This window comes from Tamandua tetradactyla, chromosome 2, assembly GCF_023851605.1.
Source record: "Tamandua tetradactyla isolate mTamTet1 chromosome 2, mTamTet1.pri, whole genome shotgun sequence".
Classification (NCBI taxonomy): Eukaryota; Metazoa; Chordata; class Mammalia; order Pilosa; family Myrmecophagidae; genus Tamandua; species Tamandua tetradactyla.
In genome coordinates this window covers 16,189,149-16,210,362 of record NC_135328.1, presented here as the reverse complement: position 1 = coordinate 16,210,362, position 21,214 = coordinate 16,189,149, and the positions used below count along the sequence as shown (strand labels likewise).

Genomic DNA, 21,214 nt, shown 5'->3' with positions numbered 1-21,214 from the left:
GTATATGTGTGTCTATGAATACACATGAGTATACGCATGTATATGTGTGTGTGCCTTTGTGCATATGCACGTGAGTGTGTATGTGCACGTATGAGTGTATATGCTTGAGTGTACGTGTGTGTACAAGTGTGTGCATGCTTGGGTGCACATGTGTGTGGGGGGTGGCTGTGTGTGTGCTGACACCTGCTGTGAGGCTCTAGGGAGGAGCTGGGTTTGGGGGTTCATGCCAGGCTTAAAGAGGTCGCAGTGGGGTTTGGGGGTGGGGCCAGAGTGGGGGTCTTACCGTGGGTCCAGCAGGCGTGGTTAGTCCAGGGGAGTCAGGAAGCCCCTTCCCAGCATCTGCCTGGGGAGAGCAGAGTGAGTGGTGAGAGCCAGGCACCCCCTGCCTGCTGCCCCCTTCTCTTTCAGTGGAACTGGGGGAGAAAAAAAAGGAACAGCCCAGGGGGCACCTTGCCCCACGCAGAGCCAGGGAACCCCGAGTTTCTGCTCACACTGGTGGGCTACGGGGTGTGATGGAAGGAACTGGGGTGCAGACAAGCCCAGCATATGCACTCCTGCACCTAGGGTTCCCCTGGTTTAGTGGGCTCCAGGCCCAAACCCTCCACGCCTGCCCTCTGGAGCTGATCCCGCTCTCCCCGCCAGCCCCATAACTCTCCAGGCCCCTACCTGCATTAAGGCCCACCCCTCCCGTGACCCGGCCACAGCTGATGCTCAGGAAATGCTTCTAGAATGACCCATCAGGAAAAGCGGGGAGACAGAGATGAGAACAAGGGGCATCGTGGAGGCTGTGCAGGCCAATAAGGTGACAGGCGGGCCAGGCCACCCAAAGGAGAGTGAAATCCCCCAAAATGTGTAGGGTGACATCCCCTCTCAGAGACCTGCTGGGGTGTGGCATCCACTGAGGTGGCCAGAGGCAGGGACAGGATAGGACACCATGCTCCCCAGGCCCCCGGCCCTCTGCTTCCCTACAAACCCTGCAGCAGACCCTAAAGCACGGAGGAGGGACAGGTCAGCCCCAGGAGTGGCCTCCACCAAACGACTGTCTGGGCAGCCCCGGGGGAGGGCGGGGGGGGGGGCGGGCAGAGGACTGGGCAGGGCGCATGGAGACGGGAAGGGTCCCCGAGGCAGCCCAGGGGCTCCCCAGGCAGACTCAGAAATTCAGAGTGACCCTAAAGGTATTCCACAGTGGATGCCCCATGGATTGCTTTTCCCAGGCTTCTCAGCCAACTGGTCAGAAAAGGGCTATCATGGCACGTTGCCGACACAGACCCTTGAAGGGCCATCTGTCTTCATCCGTGAATGGACCAAGATTTGGTTCTCCCTTTTGCTTTCTCTTATGTCATGGACAGAGCTGTGTCCCCCAAGAGAGGTGGAAATCCTAACCTGGTAACTGCGACTGTGGCCCTGTTTGGAAACAGGGTGACTGCAAATGGAATTAGTTCAGGTGAGTTGGCTGGAAGAGGGGGGTCTTCCACGAGGAGAGGAGGCGCCCCGTGAAGGCCGAGGAGGCAGAGGCTGCAGCGGTGACACCCACAAAGGCCAGGAAATGCCGCAGTGGGCTACGGGGTGTGATGGAAGTGTGGCCCTGCCGACGCCCTGATTTTGGCCTCCTACCTTTCAGAATTGTGAGAATATAAATGTTTGTTTTAAGCCACGTCGTTTGTGGTGATTCGCGGCAGCAGCCACAGGAATTGAATACATCTTTTTTAAGCGTTTTTTTTCTTCCTCTAACTCTCACTGTAGAAGTCATAAGCTCCCAAGGTGGGAAATGACAAACTGTATGAAGAGCCTAGCAACCACCCCAAATCCAGCACTTCAAAGCCACAACTGAGTATTTCCTTCTAGTGTTTTAAGAATTTTTTTTCCTTCCAGTGCATATTTTTAAATAATTAAGACCATACAATATGCTTTAGTTTATAGCCAGCTTTTTCACTTAATATTTTATGGAAAGCATTTTCTTCCATCATTAAATACTCTTAGTAAATGTAATTTTAATAGCCACATAATATTCCATTGTTTGAATATACTTTAATTCAATCAATCCCCTCTTGCTGGATAGTTAAGTCATGTCAATTTTTTCTCTATTATACGTGAAATTGAGATTAACATCTAAAACACAAGGCCTTTTTACACCTTAGACTACCCCCTCTAGCATTAGTTCCTAGAACAGAAGTTTCTAGGTCAACAAAGTGCAGCTTTGAAGGTTGTTAATATATGTCAACAAAGAGGATCCCCCGGAGAGCCCAACCCATCTCACTCCCCTCAGCATCACCCCCACCAAGCGCCAATTTCTCAAAGCAGAAAATACAAAGGATCTAAAGACAACTGACCTAGATTCTTCAACAAATAAATGGCAAAAAGAAAGTGGGAGACAAGCACCAATTAAAAAGAGACAAGAAATCTATCAACCAAATGCAATATATGGACCCTGTCTGGATTCGGATTCAGACAAATTAACTGTAAAAAGGCATTGTTGTCTTCTGTTAGAGGAATAATGAATGACATTGTGGCTATGGAAAATAAAGGGTCCCGAATCAATCTGTTGGCAATACACATTGATGCATTTATGAGCTAAGGGATATGACGTTTGGGATTTGTTGTAAATCACCCCACCGGGCCCCTAGTCCCCAGTCTCTGCCCCATCCAGCTCAGTCCTAAGACGCTGAAGCCAGAGGACCACATGCCAGCAGCTCAGCTCCAGTCCCACACAACCCAGTGTTACCTGGGAAACCGGACAGGTCTAAGCAGCCACCAAAGGAACATTTTCCTTTAAAAGTATTGAAATTTGAAGGGCAATGTCATTCCCTGGTTCATGCAAACCCACACTGGGGACTACCCCTAGGCTTCCTGTTACTAGGAGAGACAGCCATGGGGTGGCAAGCCCTGGCGTGTGTCCAGGGCCTCCTGGGCACTTCTGATTCGACCCTGCAGCAACCCTCTTTCACAGACAAGGCAGGTGAGGCCCAGAGAAATGAAAGGATTTGCTTAAAGTTTCACCCAGAACCACAGAAACTCATCGTGGTTTCTATGATCCCTTGATGTCTGGATTCCCTCTACAGCCCCGGCCAATCTCGCAGGCACTGGTGCTCCAGGTGTGTAAACATCCACCTCGGGACATTTTGAGATGAGCCTCTACAGCTTGGGATGGGTCTGTCTGTTCGCAGGTTCTCACTTCCAACAAGGAAGGGGCCAACTGGGGACACGAAGGTCCCCTAGATTTTTCCCTCTTGCTTTTTCCCCTACACACAGCAGCTTCCTTACAGCAGCTCCATATTTCCTGGGTCGGAGGCCCTCGAAGCCCCCAAACTGGGGCACTTTGTAACCCAAAAATGAAAACCCACATTTGAGAAAGCCAGGGCAGGCTCCACCCCAGCAATTCAGCCTCTCTCTCTCTCTCCCCTGCAAGGCCTGCCAAGTCAGGTTTTCACTTTACTTACTGGAGTGAGCTGTCTTTCAGGGGCTGCTGTGGGTACCGGGAGCGGCAGCCCGGCTGGGGGCACACTGCTGGACTCTTCTGCCCCCACCGTGGTTAAGGGCTCCTCCACCGCTGCCGATGATGAATCTTCTTCGTCACCAGGACCCTGAGAACGAAACCAGCCCGAGGAATGGCCTCATTGCTCATGGATGGAACTCATATGGGGCCAGCGAGGACCTGGGTAGCTGCTGGGTCCATGGCACGAGGCTTGTCTCAGAACACTTTCTTACCTGCAACCTGCTGTCCCCCAACACTGTCCCAGGGTCCCAGACCTGCACGCTCCCTGTGGAAGCACGCGCCTTCCCTGTGGGCACCCAGGAGCTCATCGCCCCCCACCCCCACCCCACCCCCAGCAGACCCGTCCAACCTTCTGGACCACTCTGCCTCTGAGAATGTTCTTCTTGGACAAGGGTTGGGACAAAAGCCCAGTCTCCTGGTGTTATGGGTTGAATCACATCCCCTAAAAAGCCACAGTCAACTCCTAAATCCCAGTCCTGGGAACTGAACTTTCTTTTTTTTTTATAAATAGGATCTTTGCAAATGTGCTTAGTAAAGATGAGGCCAAACTGGGTCAGGATGGGTCCCAACCCTATAGGACTGGGGTCCTCCTAAGGGGAGGAAATGGGGACAGACAGACAGACGGTCAGCCGCGTGACGGAGGCAGACTGAGTTATGCCGCCACGAGCTGAGCCACACCGAGGGCTGCCAGCCACCTGCCAGGAGAGAGGAAAGAGTTACAGATTCTCCCCCAGGAGGCAGCTGGCCCTACCCAGTCCGTGTTTTGGGACTTCTGGCCCCAGGAAGTGGGAGGCGACACATTTCTGCCATTTAAGCCATTCTGTCCATGGTACCTTTGTTTCAGCAGCTCCAGCAAACTAAGACCGCCGACTTTCTCCCGCTTGCTTCTTCTGACACATCCCACTGCCCTCGAGTTGCACCTGCCCCACTCGGCACACAGTGAAGTGCAAACACATTTCCCCGCCCTCTGGGGTGGCCATAACTGCCCCGTCTGCCTGGTGTTGTCCTCTCTCTCCCCCGTGAGCCAGGGGGATGGCACTTACCGTAGTGAGCTCAGGTGCCGCCGTAGGTGGGGGTGGAGCCAGCCCGGCCGTGGGCACCCTGCCTGCCTCCTCAGGCCCGGCCGTGCTCAAGGGCACTTCTGTTGCAGCTGCCTCGATTGTCAAGTCTTCCTCACTGCTTAGCTCCTGGAACAAAATTGGCACAGGGGATGGAGCCACTTCCCCATGCACCAGGCAGGTGGTGGAGGGGAGGTGCCTGCGGGGAGGGGGGGGAGCGGGGCCCCACCTCTCTAGCTTCCCTTTCTCAGCAGCTTTAACACTTGTCTGAAGCCTCCTGGAACTCCAGGGTTAGGGAGCATCTCTCGGTTCATCCCATGGACCCCCGAATCTCCTCTCTCTCCTCTCTGCCAAGGGTTTTTCTGGCCTTGACACACCTGGGCTTGCACACCTCCAGTAATTGGAGGCTCACCACCTGTAGATGAAGCCCTTCTCTTGCCAGCCAGTGCTGCCAGGCAGGTTCTGGTTTCCACTGCACTGAGACACCCTGGAACTGGGACCTGATCACTGCTTTTCTTACCATGTGACAAGAGTTGTGTCTTTAAAGAAGTAAAAAGAGGAGGAGGAGGGAGGGAGGGGGAAGGAGAGGGGAGGGGAAGGGAGGAAGAAGGAGAGGAAATGGGGCAAGGAAGGGGGAGGGGACGGGAGAAGAGAAGGAGATGGGAGACGGGAGACAGATGGCAGGAGAGGAGACAAGGAAGAGGAAAAGGGAAGACAAAAAAAGATGAAGAAGAAAACCAAGACTGGGGAAGGAGAAGAGTAGAAAGAAGACAACCAAGAAGGCAGTAGCAGCCCCTCTGCTCATTGAAACAGCCCGTCTAACTGCCAGCAGCTGGCCCGGGCGAGGTGGCCGGCGCACGCCCTCCCTGCCGGGAAGTCCCCCAGATGGACGTTAGACTGGAAGGAGAAGGCGGCCCAGCCAGAGTGAGCCAGGCTGGAGCCAACGTGGGGAATGATCTCGAAGGCCAGTGCTGGTGGTGCGGGAAGGCCTGGCGCCCCCCTCCATTCATTCCCCCAGCAAGAGTCCGCGGAGGACCCACCATGTGTGGGGATGAAGGTCCATCCATCCCTAAACCTGTCCTCCTGGAGCTCACAGGCCAGCTGGCAGCCAGGCAAGACTTACTGACCACTTAGGATGACATAAGAGGGGATGGGAAGATTCTGAGGCCAGAAGGAAAGAGGCTTGTTCAAGGAACTGGAAGAAGGTCAAGGAGGCTGGAGTGGCCTGACCTGGTCAACAAGATTGGCCAGCGGGGTTGCTGGGTCAGGAGGAAAGAGCAACGAGAAGCTGCCAAGCAGGGAGATGACAGCACTGGGGAGGGAGGGTCGCCTGGCAGGCAACAGGGTGGCTCCGTCCAGGGTGCTGGCAATGGAAAAGGAGAGGGTGGGTGGGTTCCATGCTTATGGGAGAAGAGGAGCAGCAAGGCTTGGTGCTTGATGAGGAAGGGGAAGGAAGGATGAGGGAAGAAAACTCTGGATTAGGCAGCTGAGGGATGGTGGTCCCACCCGCAGGTGGGCAGCAGGGAGGAGTGGGAATGTGTTTAGTTTGCAGAAGTTGAGGCAGAAGAACTTTCAGGCCATTCACGATGGGGACAGATGCCAAGTGCCCTGCAAGGTCCGTGTCCAGCCTGCAGGACCTGGGTGCAGAGTCAGAGACGGACAGACAGGGCTGCCCTCTGACGCCTGCCGGGGACCCCTGCCCGTTTCCGTGCCCTCACTGCCTTCCGACAGCCTGGTGCTCATGCCCAGAAACAGACTCTGCTGGATCATTCTAGGTGGCAACCTGGCTGGTGCCCACTGGTTTGGCCAAACGCTGGGCGGGGCATTGCTGTGCAGGTATCTTGCACCTGACTTTCAGTGCAGGAGAAGCCCCTGATAGCGTGGGTGGGCTACATTAACTAACCATTTAAAGGCCTTAAGAGCAAAACTGAGGTTTCCCAGACAAGAAGAAATTCTACTCCAGACTGCAGCATCGAATCCAGCCTGCGTTCCCAGTCTGCCCTGCGGGTTTTGCACTCAAGACTGCAGGGTCCTCTCTGCCAAGCTGCCAGTCTGCCAGCCTGCCAACCTGCCCTACAGATTTTGGATTCACCAGCCACCAAAATCATAAGAGCCAATTCCTTAAAATAAAATTCATTTTATATATATATATGTCGGATACATATATCTCCTAGAGAATCCAGTAGATGCACAAACTTTGGTCACTCAGCACCTCTTATAGAATCACTCCCACCAGGAGCTCTGGCTCCCGGACCCTGCGGGTGGAGGCAGCTGCCCCCCCAGGACTGACTCCCACCTCTCTGATGGGCCCAGCTCCCCAGCGGCCTGGGAGGCTGTTGGCTCCCCCAGCTGCCCCGCTTCTGGTCAGAGGTGCCCCTAGGGGCAGGCTGCCTCTGGCTTTGCTGGACAGAGTGAAGACCCACCCTCAGAGAAGGCCAGGGTCTGCTCCAGCCAGGAGCTCAACCTTCCAGCACTTTCCACTTCTTACCAGAGTGGCCTCTTCCCTGGGACTCTCGGTGAACGTGGCAGGGGCCAGTTTTCCGGTGGGCGCGCCACTGGCCTCCTCTTCCCCGGCAGTGCTGATGGGCACCTCGGCCTCCCCTGCTGCAGCGGCTGTAGGGGCCCCTGAACCTTCACCATCGTCAGGCCCCTGAAAAGGAAGACATCAGAGGGACCCCTGGGCCCAGGACCTGGAGTGACTGAGCCTGAGGCTGGAGAAGGCACCCCGCGGCTCCCTCCCCTTCAACACACAGGCCCATCTGTGAGCTCGCCTGGCACCGCTGCCCGCCAGGTGGGTCCGCACAGAAACCTGCACTTTCCCACACCACCCACGTGGGAGTGCCCCTGGCCAGCACACTGCCCAGGGGTCTGTCCAGCTCCTACCAGCCAACCTTGAGGGACCCGGAGGTGACCTGCAGCCCCCTTCCCACCTGGGAAGGTCCCACAAAGCGCTCGTGCAGTTGTGCTGGGACCAAAGCCCAGGCCCTCGGATCCCAGCTTCCTGTCCTTACTGCCCACATCCTCCTCTCTCGCGCGCTCTCCTTTTATTCAGGGCAATCCGGTTTTGGCCTCCCGCACCCCTAAACCCGCTCTCCCCAAGGTCTCTAACCAGTCAGACCCGGGGGACTCGCTGGAACTCCGGGCAGCACATGATGGTGTCGGGAGTTCCTCGTGGGCACTCACCCGTCCCCTACCCGGGCCACTGCCCCCACCTGCCCGGCCCCCGCCACCTTCCTCTTCTTGGTTATCGGGGGGCACTCCCTAAAATCCCACTCCGGCTATGCCACTGGACATTCAATACCCTTCAGGGTGCCCCCGCTCACGCACGACGCCGCAGGCAAACTGAACTTGGGGCTCGTGGAAGCCCCATATCCAATCTCTGCTCCTGCCCGGCTGCTTCTCCCCTCCTCCTCCCACCCTCGAAATCCTTTTCTCAGGGAGGCTCCTCCACCCCACTCTGGATGCTGCACCCTGTTCTGTGCTCCCAGAGCCCCCCGTGCCCCTACAGGCGCGCTCACCCCTCCTGCCCCCCTTGACAGCCCACCCAGGGCTCCACCACAGCCACTCGCTGAGCCGACAAATGCCTTGGCCTCCAGGTTCAGGGCCTCCGGAGGGATCTCAGTTCTCACCCCCAAAGGCTCTCCCCCTGCTTTCTGCAGACAGATGAGGTAGGACGGTGCCTGCTCCCACAGGGGAGACCCCCTGCATGTGCCCCCCCCACCCCCCACTCCGGAAGCAGGTGGAGTGGAGAATGCCCTCCGTGCTACCTACAGTGACCCGGTCCCTGGGGCTCTCCGAGGGCATGGTGAGGGTTGTTGGATCCCCGGGGAGCAGGCTGCTGGCCTCTGCCTCCCAAGCAGTGCCGAAGGGCACCTCAGGTTCCGCTGCTGCTGCTGTTGCTGCTAAATCCTCTTCAGTACCTGGGCCCTGGAGGCAAAGACACGGCCGTGGCTGCACAGGACAGCCTGCAGGGCCCCTCCCTTTACCCCAGAGCAACCTTCAAAAGGCAGACAATCCCAGGGAGAGGAGAGACCACCAAGGCGTCCACATTTGGCATTTGAGCACAAACTGGAATTGTTTGCACACACCACTAACAGCGAGATCACTGCCTCTCGAGTCAGTCAATGCCAGGTACAGAGGCTTCTATCTAGGCATGTCGACTCCCTGAGACCCCCTTAAAGTGCCCTTCGGAAGCCACAGGAACAAGCCAAATGTGTTTGCAACACATTATCGCTTCCTCTTTTCCCTGTGACTCAGTTTTCTTTGGGAAACGCACAAGCAAATCTGCCGAAGGTTATACAGCAATTAGGGAAATGGAAAGAGAGAGTGTCTTTGGCTGCTGGTATCACCAGACAGAGTATATTCTATCTTAGTCTCCCAAGGTTTTTTGTTTTGTTTTATTTTGCAAAAAAGTGGTTCCTTTGGATACCTAGGTTGACCAGAGTAAGACAGATTTTCTTCTTGCAGGACTTCTTAGAGCCTTGAATAAGGGAAATAAAACTACAGAATTCGCCAAACTTATCTGACCCTTTTGTTCCACGTAGCATATGTTGTCTTGGCAGAATTATTGTCCATCCCCCCCCAACAAAAAAACAGGAAAGATGAAGTCACAGGATGTTAAAATGAGACATTTTCTGACTCCAGCTAAATCCCCAAAGGGCAAGTACAACCCCTAAGGCATGAAAGAATCCCACATCCTTCCAGAGGGAGCCGGGTCATGTATGAGGACATGCTAAGTGAAAGGAAACCAGTTCTACCAGCATCAGCCCCTCACCTACCTCCAGGCTGTATAAGAAAAGGTGAAGAATTAAGGACTTCATTTGGCGGTTGAGTGGCTGGAGAGGAAGAATTTCTTTGGAGAGAATTTTTAGTGTTACGTGGCTTTACCTCTCACATCTCCCTGCTACAAACAATGCCAGAGTATGTTATGCATTGTTTGGAATTTGGGGACAGGTGTCAAATTCTTTCCAGGGCAAGATGAAAGACAAAAAGTGGGGTGACGCTAAGAGTGGAATAGCAGGAGGACCTCTGAGAAATCACAAAAGCACCCAAGAAAGTTCCAGCAATCAGGCATCTGAGGAATCAGCACTCAACCAGTCATGTAAAGCTGTGTCCTTTTTCCCTGACACCCTCCCCAGGTGGGGCAGACCCTGCAGCTGTCAGACACGGGGGCGAAGGAAGGTGGGTCACAGCAGGAGACAAAGATCAAGAAATTGGGAAAGAAACCCCTTCCCTGTGGGCGGTTCCTGGCCTGGCCCTGACCTGAGAATGGAAGGGGAGAAGGTGTATTTTGTGGAATTTTTGATATTACACTGGACTGATTTTTAAAACACCTGTGAAATTGGCCCACACCCGGGAGGGCCTGGGAAAGCAATGGGAACTGTCCGAATTTTCATTCTGGGATGGAGGAAGGGATGAGCTGTGGGCTTTTAGCAGGCACCAGGGGGAGAAAACTCCATTTGCTTTCATTGAGCACTCTACTATGTCCAGCGTTTCAAAAACTGGCTTTGCAGGAGTAAAAGCCAGTTTCCCACTGCCAAACAATGAGCAGAGGTCCCTGCGTCCATCCGATTCCTTCTTTCAGGGACTCAAGGGGCCGAAGGGGTTGCGGCACCCACACCTTCACAGGAGAGCAGGAGGGAGCAGACACCCGGGAGGGGCGAGGCGGCCCGTCCTGAGCTGCTTCAACTCCCGCTGTCCTGGGGTGTCCCGGACAGAGCCTCTAGGGCCCGGGGACTCCCCTGAAACACGAGGAAGGTACCCAGCGCCTTTCCACAAAAACCCTCAGGATTTTCTGGGGTGGCCAATAAAAGTCACCATCAAGTGTGAAACAAGCAAACCTACTATGGACTCATCAAATGAAACCTCCAGCCACTCACCTTCTCTTCAGCAACATGGAGGAGGACCCCGTCCCCGGAGCCAGTGTCTGTAATGGGGTCCCCGTCCACAGGAGGAGCCCCCCCCAGCGTGGCATTCGGGAGCTCGCCGGACCCTGCAGGGAGAAGCAGGTGATGTGCAATGGGTGAGGAAGCATTGTAGCCTTGGAGAATGAGGTGTCCCTCTCCCTACTGCCTTGGAAAGACGTCCATAACAGAGGACAAAGTGTGTGTGTGTGTGTGTGCAGGTGGAGGGGAAGTCACAGGAAAACTGCAGAGGCGGCCATCGGCGCAGGGGCTCTGGCACCCACGGGGGACTCAAGTCCCACCTTGTCACTTACGGTGGCGTGGCCTGCAGCAAGCAGCCTACCCTGTGCCCAGGTCCCTCTGCTGCAAAAAGGGTCATTCACACCTCGTAGGGCTGTTATCAGAATTACGTTCTTGGGATTAAATACATTAATGCAAAAAAAAAAAGTATCAAGGACAGCCTCCATGAGCAAGCAATCGATAAATGTCAATTAACTGTTATTGCCAGTATGGCGTTATATTTGTAAAAGAGAAATGAGTGAGTATACATGATTTATCATCATCAGATATATATGCATATATGAATTAAATGATGACTAAATAACATAAATACATACTTTTAATACATTTATATAGAAATTTCATGTATTTTATTCTGGAGCTAGGAGTGGAGGGAAGAGAGGAAATCGTCAGTTTTTGGTTCATGCAATCACGTGTTGACTGAATTGTCACCATGAGCACAATTCAACTGAAAAACCAGTGGAGTCCGCAGGCACAGAAAACGCAGTCATACCAGCACGCCCCTTCTGGGCTGCGCCCCTGCGCGGCAGGCCCCCGTTGGCCCGTCGGTCCCACCCACCCATACGAGCCGGGGGGCCGCCGGGCAGAGGTGGGACAGGGACCCCGCAAGGCGCCATCACTCAAGGACGTGTCCTGTTGGGAGGGGCCCTACCCACCCAGGCCGGCCTGTCCCTCTGCTGGGACTTGGCCCCTCACGCGATACTCACACAACTCCCCAGTTAAGTACAAGTCGGCGCGGCCGCGGGACTCCCCCGGGGACCCTGCGCACACACTCCGTCCTGCAACCCCCGCCCCCTCCCGGCGCCCCTCCTGGTCCCGCTGGCGCGTCCTCCCTGCTCTGACCACCAGGGGGCGCTGTGCAAGCGGCCGGCGGCCTGGGAGGCCTGACCCCTGGGAGGAGGGAGGAGGGTTGGCCTGGGGCTGAGGCCACCCGGTCAGGGAAGCTTGGAATAAACATACTAGGGGTCTGTTCCTGGCCAGGGCGTTCAGGCCCCTTTCCCCTCACCATCTGGCTGTCTGCCCAAAGGACAAAAGGAATATTCCCGGGATTTCCCTTTAGCCTTTGGTGAGCCACAGAGCCAGCTTGGCTGATCTGGGGAAGCCGAGCTGTGCCGGGGTCTGTTTCCTCATCACCCACCCTGGGCTGGGGAACACGCTGGCCAGCTGCCCCTCCGGCTCCCTGCCCTTCCCAGAGACCCTGGTTAGATCCCAATTCCACCGATGAGATAGCAGTCACAGTCCACAAGCCGTTACACATCCCTGCCGCGTTCAACCTTCTCCACCAGGCAGAGATTGGTATCAGCCCCAGAGAACAGCTAAGGAATCTAAAACGCGGGAGTGTTCAGTAGGCGCCGCAGCCGGCAGCAGACAGGCGTCGGAACCGGGGAGATTCCCTCCAAACTGCTGTCTGACTCCCCGCACACAGGCTTCCCACACTAAACTCCGGCTCCCTGGTCTTATCATGAACTGATTAAATCGTACAGTTTTTCCTATTCAGTCCTGTATACCTTCTCTCTCCCATAGGCTTCCCAAGTATAGGGTTAAAATTAACATCTAGAGCTGGGACTCAGCACCAAGGGATTGAGAAAACCTTCTTGACCAAAAGGGGGAAGAGCAAAATGAGACAAAATAAAGTGTCAATGGCTGAGAGATTCCAAACAGAGTCAAGAGGTTATCCTGGAGGTTATTCTTATGCATTATATAGATATCACCTTTATACTTAAAGCGAAACGGAGAGGCTGGAGGGAAGTGCCTGAAAATGTAGAGCTGTGTTCCAGCAACCATGTTTCTTGAAGATGATTGTATAATGATTTAGCTTTCACAATGTGACTGTGTGATTGTGAAAACCTTGTGTCTGATGCTCCTTTTATCTACGGTATGGACAGATGAGTAAAACATATGGATTAAAAATAAATAAATAATAGGGGGAACAAATGTTAAAATAAATTTAAATTGAAATGCTAGTGATCAATGAAAGGGAGAGGTAAGGGCTATGGTATGTATGAATTTTTTTCTGTTTTCTTTTTATTTCTTTTTCTGAATTGATGCAAATGTTCTAAGACATGATCATGACGCTGAATATACAACTATGTGATAAAAAAAGAATGTTCATATTGGATGTTGATTGGTTTTATTAATAAAAATTTAAAAATAGCATTCATTTACTGATGGCAGAAAAGAAAAAAAAATAATACAAAGTATTACAGAAGATTTGTAAAATACGGAAGCACAAGAAGAAAATAAACGCCATCTTTAGCCTTACCACCCTGAGATAACTGTTCATAACATCCTAACGCACACACATACATATCACTCTCTACAGCTATATATGCATAGATACAAATGACGTCCAAAATTTGTGCCACAGCACACACAGAGTTTTGAAATCTGCGCTTTTGGGTGGGATACTCCAAGATCACCTCTCTGGATCTCTAGTCTTCGGCCTGACCCATTTCAGGCTGTGCATATGAGCAAAATCTAATTTGCTCAGCCAGGCCCTGTGTGGGTGGTTTGGTTTTTTTGTGTGTGTGTCATTAAGAACAGTGCAGCTGGGAGTGACCTTGTACCTAAATCTCAGTGCTCTGGCACGGGCTGTAATTTCCATCTGAAATGGCCAGCCCTGTGATAAAGGGCAGAAAGTACAGGCTTATCTCGGGCTTTGGGTGCTGCCTGGGAGCTCACATCTGCTCCGAGGGGTTCTAGAGTCAGCTCACTCACAGGCCGGGCACTGAACGGGCAACACCCCTTAGCCTTTCCCAGCATGGTTTTACCATCTGTGAAACAGCGGCTGGTGATTTTGACCTGCACACAGTAGGTCTTCAAGAAACAGCAACAATGGTCACGCAATCATTATAACTTTTCTGGTAAACCCCAGGAGTGGGGCCTGGCTGGGGGTTAAAAGCCCAGCTATCCCAGATCTGCTCTTCACTAGCCATATGGCCTTGGGTAGGCACTTAACTTCTCTGTGACTCGATTTCTCAGCCTTGTCTGTAAAATGAAGATGATTCAAATCCTTTCCTAAAAAGGTTGTGGGGAAGGTTAAATGAGGCCCAGGCTGAGCACCCAGAAAAGGCCACCCAGCTTGGGGGTGCATCAGGGACTTACCTTGCTCGGGGCTGCTGGGCTCGATGGTGCTTGCATTGGTGGGTTCCGGGGTCCCTTCAGGTACAGGCTCACCGGAGATCTCCATATCCTCCTCGGAAAGAGGGGATGGAGGTGGAGGCGTGTTTATGGGTTTGACTTGCACGTCTTCAGGCTGAAGGGAAGAAACGAGAACCAAGGATTTATTTGGCAGTAAAGCAGGGTGAAAATGGCTGTGAGGGTACACGGAGGGTTCAGTGCTTGCCTTGCATGCGGGAGACCTGGGTTTGATTCCTGGACCATGCACCCCCGCCACCCCCCCAAAAATGGCTGTGAATATCATTGGAGAAAATAACGTATCCAGAAAGTACTGGCAACACCCAGAAGGAAGCCCAGATCCGCCTGTCAATCACCGAACTTTCCAGGGCCTGAAAGAGCGCGCGCTAGAGGCGGTGCGTGAAATGTGGCTGCATTTATAGTGAGGTGGTGTCAATCTCATCTGCAGCCATCTTTCAGCACAGGGGAGGTGCTCAAAGGATCTGTCGGAGGAGGGAATGAACAAATGAAGGAGCCAGGGTGCACTTAACAAATGCCATGTCAGTTCCATCTCAGAAGACAGGGACACCTGTGCAAGTAAAAGATGGGGATGGTTTCCTTCCAAGGAAGCTTTTCCAAAGCCGGCCAATGGCTTAACCAACTTTACCAATTAGGGAGGAAAAACAAAAGCAAAAACAAACTCAGCCAGCTGGAAACAGAGTAGCAAGGCAGTGCAGAGCGAAATCGTCACTTCATCCCCAGACCCGCCATACCATAAGCAGCTCAGCAGTCCTAGGGCTTGTCAGCACTGATATTGTCTCATCCCTTTCTGAGTTCAAGGGGCTGAGAGGTGAATGGAAGGATCCTGCCAACCAGTGTTGGGTTGGTGTGAGCAAGAAATACACCTTTATTGTATTTGTTACTGCAGCAAAACCTGTCTATCCTGACTAATAACAGAGGCTATTTCCTTACTGTCAGAATGTAGGGTACAAACAACGAGTCTCTGGACCACCGGGACAAGGGGAATTCTTAGGAGCCACATAAGTAAGGGTTTAACTGTTCAGTTCTCCTAGTCAGACATGGGCTGACTCCCACTTATTAGCTAAGTCCTCCTGGGCAAGTCAAATGGCCCTACTGAGCGTCAACTTTGTCCTCTGTAAAACGGGGACAACATAGTGGAAAATGCACAGAGGAGTTCAGCACACCGCCTGGCACACAATCGGAGACTCATCAATGATAGGCCTCAATCATCAGTATCGCTGGATTTCTAAAATGCTAGAGGCAGCAATACCTTGAAACTGGTTTTCTTCAGGTATTGGTGTTAAGGTTTTTTTTTTTCTCATCTGCACTTGCAAAAATTGTAATAAGCAAGAGGGGATGTTTGTAGAATGAGGGCGGACATGTCATTTAGTGTACTGTAAAATCTCTGGGGCGGAGGCATAAGGGAAGGCTTTCAGGACTTGGGCCTTGACGAACCAGCCCAGTTTCAGAGAACAGGGTCGGAGGGAGGGGCTGGGGTGTGGAAGGACATGGCATTGTCGGGGCTGGACAATTTGGGCTCGGCCAGAGTGGAGGGTTCAAGAAGCGAAGCAAGGAGCAGAGCCTGGAGAGGAGGCGAGACGGCAGGGCTGGTTCCTTGATGGGAATTACAGGCTCCTGAGGGAGGGCAATAGATGGCTGCTATGGAGTGGCATGGTTGGGTGAGAGCTTTGGAGACTTCTCCCTGGAGAACCCATGAAAATATGAATTGAGGGAGCTAAGGCTTAAGCCCAGAGACCAGGGGGTTGCCATGAAGAGCCTCTGCCAGGCAGAAGCTAGGGCAATGGTGGAGGGAGGAGAGAGTAGACACTACCCCAGGAGATGGTTCCAAGAACACCAAGGAGGATCTCCTCATTTCTCCCAGCTGGAAATGACATCAGGTAAGGAGCCGCGAGGAGCGGCCCAAGAAAGCACATCTCCAGCCTGCTGGGAGTCTGTGGGAGGCTGGGAAGGAAGCCGCCGTGTAAGATATTTGGGCTCTGGGATGAGGAGGGTGGGACAGATGAGGGATGAGAGTGTGGGAAACCCCAGAAGAGGCGGGAATGCCAGCCTGAGTTCTGTCACTCAAGGGGGCTGGCAGGCTGTAATGCATGAGGACAGGGAAGTGAGAGTCATTCCAAGAGAGAAGCAGGGCAGAGAGGAAAGGGGAAAATTTGAGACATGAGGGAAATTCCAAACAGAGCCATGGAGCCTTTCAGGAGGGGACAAAAGGGGGAAGGCCCCACTGGGGCTGCTGTAAGTGACAGAGCCTTGGTCCTGGACTCCAAGCCTGCCACCTCCAGGCCAGGCAGGCTGGGGCAACACTCTTGGCCCCTCCGTGGCCCATTCCAGCCTGGGTAGAAAATACCTCCCTGCAGAGGGGACGAAAGGAAGCAGAGGCCTCTGTAAAGAGACGGTCAGAAGCGCAGGGAAGGGACCAGAACTCAGAGCCTCAGCCCAGGGGTAGTTCACTCAGTAACTGGGGGCAGCCCCAGAGGTTGGCAGGTCCTTTCAGCCCAAGCCAGGAGTGACGGGGTCCCCCCACGGGGCCTGCCCTGAGCTGGGCCCCCTCACGCAGCACCTCATTTTACAGGGGAGGACGCGGAGGTTCTGAGAGGGTCCCTCGCTCAAGGTTAACAGCTGTAAGTGGCAGAGCTGGGGCTTGCAGCTGGGGGGCAACCAACCTGCACCAGTTCTTCTGAAATCGCCAAGAGGGGAGACGGGTGGTGAGGCTGAGAAAGAAAGTGTCTGGGGGACCCCCAAGGCCACAGATCCATCACATCACCAACAACGCTTTCCCCATTTTTCCAGACACTTTGGGGGGTTACTTGGCACCCCCTCTTGGCAGAAGTGTGCTCCGACACCTGCCTGCAGTGCCCAGTGGTCCTGGCCAAGCCCAGCCTGCCCTTGGGGCACCCATCTCCCATCTGCTCCGGGGCTGGGTGGCTGCAGGGGGTAAGTAAAATGAGCTGTACAGAGCTCATGGGGGCATGGGAAAGGCTGGGCCTCTTCCTTCCCTGCCAACATCCCTGACCATTTCTCCACCACGGCTGCCCACCCTTCGAGAAGGGAAGTCCTGTCCACCCTGGCCCACCCCCAGCCCCACGTCATGTCACTCTCAACCCCCACCCCCTCCTGCCTTCCTCTTGGGGCGCCCCTGGCCACCGGCATCCATCCCTGCCCGAGTCCGCTGCCCGCCTAGATGGAGAACTGGAGACAGATCAGGCTGCAAGGCCCAGGGGAGCCCCGCTCTGTGCCTGCTGCCCTGGGCCTCAGGTGGGCGGCTGGGGGTCCGCGGACAGTGCGATGGTGACACTGCCCCCAGGCACTGGACAGGAGGCACCTCTCACCTTGACCTCGCCCATCCTAGCTGCCCAAGGGGACGTGTCCTGAGGCCACCCCTGGGCCAGCAGCAATGGGGTCAAAGCCTGTGACCTAGGTGGCACCTCAGAGGCTCAGGCTCTGGCCCCAGCTCTGGATGTCTCTTCCCTGTTCTAGGCTTCAGTTTGCCGGTTCGTAAAGTGAGAAAATTTACAAAAAAAAGAAAGAGGCAGCTTTCAGGTCCCTGCAGGTCTTTTCGGCCCCACCCACACCCCTGTGGCCAGCGGTCTGTGATCTACAGCCTCTGCATTATTTCTATTGCCAAGCTTTCTTCCATCAGAGATGCATTTAAGGAGTGAGCCAGACCGCAGAGGTGATCGCCTGGGGCTTTTCTGTTGTCAGTGATTTGATGCTTGCTGTTTTCAGTCACCATGGGCTGTGGTATCCCTGCGGCTGACCCAGCGCTTTCCAAACCCCTTCCCTGTGGTGGCCTCAGGGCAGGTCCTCTGAGGGAGGACGCCCAGCCACGGGAGGAGGTCTGGGCCACAGAGTGGAGGGTGCTTTCCCCTGGGACCAGAAGTGACTCTGGGAAGGACACTGCAAGTAGCAAGTAGCTCACTGCCCGAGCCCCCAGCAAATGTAACCACGGCCACCGTGCAGGCCAGGTGGTGGCTGAGACCTGTCCCCACACTGCTTCATCTCACCTTGCCTCGTCTTGGGACACGGGATTCCAATCACCGGTTTTTGGAAGAGGGACCTGAGGCTCAGAGAGGTTGAATGAGTCCCCCCAGTCCACACAGCAGGGCAGCAATGAAGCATGTAGTGTGGGCCAGGGTGGAACCAGGCACGGGGTGAGCCGGCTCACCTGGGGTTTTCACACAATGCCCAGTGGCCAACACTGTCCCGGGTACCCCAGGTGGGCCAACGACCATGGGCCTGGGCTCTGGGGACTGCTCCCCCCATGATTCTCAGTCCCCTAAAGCTGAGCTAGACCACGTGGGGCAGCCCCACACTCACCGGTGCCTGGGTATAGGTGACAGCTTCCAGGATCTCAGCCACCCCGTCTGCATCCGAAAGCCCGCTGGCCTCTCCTGACCCCTGGGGGAACAAACGAGAACAACACGGCACAGGGGGCGTTTGCACGAGTAGGCTGCTGGGAAGGCAGAGAAGCCTGGTATGTGTGTGTGTGTGTTAGAGAGATTGTGGGGGGACAGGGACAGAAAGAGAGAGGGGGAGAAAGAGAGGAAGGGGTTGGGGAGGGAGCGTGTTGCATATGCATGATGCTTAACTAAACCTTTCCTGCTACATTTTCTCACTCAAACAAGCAAGTGAAAATGCAATCAATTCACAGTTTCCCTACACATCTGCCTCCCACTTTTCCAGGTTCCTTTCGGTCCCTCTTGACAGGTGTTCCCCATCTTTGCACGGGGGTCCCTGGGGTCCTCCATTGGGTCCATGATATTCTGGGGGTCCCCCCGGGTGGCCACAGGGCCGCTCGATTTGCTTCCGATGGCCACCGCAGGGCCCGGAGCCTACCCCTGGTCCCTGGACTCCTGGGCGTCTCCACGGTTCAACCCGCAGGTAGAAGCGGAGGAAGGAGTGGGCGCTCGGCTGGGAAGGTTTTCCTTCTCTCAGGCAGGGCCCCAGGCTCCAGCACCCACCCTCTCATGGAGTCCAGTGTCACCCCCAGAGCGGCAGTGCTGCCACCGAATCCACAGGATTTTTAACACATTAATGAAGCTGGCTTCTACTCTGTTTGGGGGTTGACCCCACCCGAAAGGGGAGTGAAGTTCCAGGAATGTACTCCCTGGGAACCGCTCGGCTGGAGGGCCTGTCACGGTGGCAGAGGCTCTCTGGGGCTGGCTTCCTGCCCCCCGCTCCCGGCCCCTCCTGCCCCCGCCCACCCATCGAGCTGAAGTTCGGGGGGCCTCCCTGGTGTTCCCAGATCCTCAACCATGTCACTGGATTTGGGTGTGTGTGTATGCGGGGGGAGGTTTCAAGGACGGGGACAGCACCTGGTTTATCCTGGTCTCCAGCACCTGCCCAGGGGTGTCATCTAAGCAGGTGCTGGGTAAGGGTAAGGCCTGAACAGATGGAGGGAGGGAGGCAGGGAGGGAGGGGGGGGAAAGGAGGGGAGACTAAAGGAGAAGGAGCGAGGAGGAATGGAGGAAAGTGGCGCCACCTTTTTTTTCTCCCCCCACCCCCACTCCGCCCCCCACTTAGGAACTGATCGACTTGCTGAGCATAAAAGCTAAATTTAGGTTAGTTTTTATGGGAATTTACACCCAGAATGATGTCTGAGCATTTTAACTCTGGTTTTGGAATCCTGGCACCCTCTCTTGGCAGGAAGGCCAGACGCCCAGCCCTTGGCTGCCGCAGTCACCCAGGGAGCTAACTAACGCCTTATAAGAAGCAAAAGCCCCCGGGGCCAAAGCGGCGGCTGAAGCCCTTAAATAAGTACACTCAAGCCCCAAAGCCGAAAACGGGGCTCCAGGCCGCGCCTGCCAAGACGGAGAACTTTCAGTGGCTCCGTGAGGTGGGGGGTGAAGGATCGCTGGGCGCCTCCCTGGAAGCCAGTGGGGGGGGGGGGGCTGGGAGAGGGGAGGCTGGGGAGGGGGCTGCTGCTCACCGAGGACTCGGCCGCCTCGCACTGCTCTTCCGGAGTCCTGGGGTCAGGGTGGATGGTGAGCTGCTGGATGGAGCCCTGGAGGGGAGCAGAGAGGTCAGAGGCCCCGTGCGCACACCCGCCACCCACAGCCCGCCCGCCCAGAGGACACTAGCTTTAACAGAGAAGACCAAATGGAAGGAGTCTCCCTGGGCCAAATGGTCACACAAAGCCCCTCGGCTGGAAAGGTCTTTGGAGAGGCTCATGTCCAGAGCATGGGCTGCCCCAGCAGCTCCTGACTGTCTCGAGGTGTCCAGAGGGCGCTGGAGGCCGCGTCTCCCTCTCCCCGAGAGCGCCCGCCCCTAAGCTCACAGCTCCCTGCAGGCTTCCCAGCCCCAAGAACAGCTCCCCACCCGCTTCCCGCTTCCTCTCCCTCTCCCTTCCTGCAGCTGGCAGTTCTTTCTCCCCAAGTACCCAAAGCCATCATTGAGAAAACACTCATGGGCTTTTAACTTGAACTTAGAGTTTTCCAGCCTCTTCCTGCTTGTGCTACAGGTAACCCGAACCCTGCCCCAGATGGCGTCCTGTCCACCTACTGTGGAATGGAGAAATACAGGTGCTGGCTAATTGAGTGCCTCTAATCACTCAGCTGTTTTCTTTAGGATGACTCATCGTCAACCTAAGGCTATCCTAATTTGATAGCGTTAGGGCTCAAATTGTGTCCCCCAAAGAGACAGGATTCAAGTCCTAGCCCCTGAAGGCAACCTTATTTGGAAACAACAGTCTTTGACGGTGTAATTAGCTAATGAGGCGAACGTGGAGCAGGGTGAGTGCTAATCCAATAGGACACATGTCCTTATAAGAGAGGAACTCAGACACAGAGACAGACAGACAGACAGGGGCTGGTGGGAGGGTGGGGGAGTGCAGAAGGCCATGTAAGGACAGAGGCAGGGATGTGTCTACAAGCCAAGGAGTGCCAAGGGTGAACGGAAAACATAGGAACCCAGGAGAGCAAGAAAGGGCCTCTACAGGCTTCAGAGGGAGCACAGCCCTACCGATGCCTTGATTTTTTTTTTTTTAAATATGGGCAGGCACCGGGAATTGAACCCGGGTCCTCTGACACGGCAGGCAAGCATTCTTGCCTGCGGAGCCATTGTGGCCCGCCCCTGATGCCTTGATTTGTAAAAAACTTTTTTTTTGTATAGTATAACATATATACAAAGCAAAGAAAGAAACAAACAATAGTTTTCAAAGCACTCTCCAACAAGTAGTCACAGGACAGATCCCGGAGTTTGTCAGGATCAAAAATACGATCCTCTCAGATTTTTCCTTCTAGCTGCTCCAGAATATAGGAGGCTAGAAGACTTAAATATTTTTTTATCATCACAATTGACTTTTT

General features: G+C 54.5%; 1 protein-coding gene across 1 annotated transcript in view; it reads right to left on the bottom strand.

Moving 5' to 3' along the window:
• Nucleotides 1-21,214, bottom strand: part of COL15A1 (collagen type XV alpha 1 chain) — a 104,720-nt gene that overhangs the window by 43,762 nt on the left and 39,744 nt on the right. The window contains exons 4-12 of the mRNA XM_077140205.1: nt 19,840-19,914; nt 18,228-18,308; nt 13,860-14,010; nt 10,431-10,543; nt 8,323-8,478; nt 7,040-7,201; nt 4,537-4,680; nt 3,438-3,581; nt 284-343 (exon numbers count right to left, since the gene is read on the bottom strand). Of these exons, the coding sequence (XP_076996320.1) occupies nt 284-343; nt 3,438-3,581; nt 4,537-4,680; nt 7,040-7,201; nt 8,323-8,478; nt 10,431-10,543; nt 13,860-14,010; nt 18,228-18,308; nt 19,840-19,914 (1,086 nt within the window). The remainder of the gene's footprint in view (nt 1-283; nt 344-3,437; nt 3,582-4,536; nt 4,681-7,039; nt 7,202-8,322; nt 8,479-10,430; nt 10,544-13,859; nt 14,011-18,227; nt 18,309-19,839; nt 19,915-21,214) is intronic.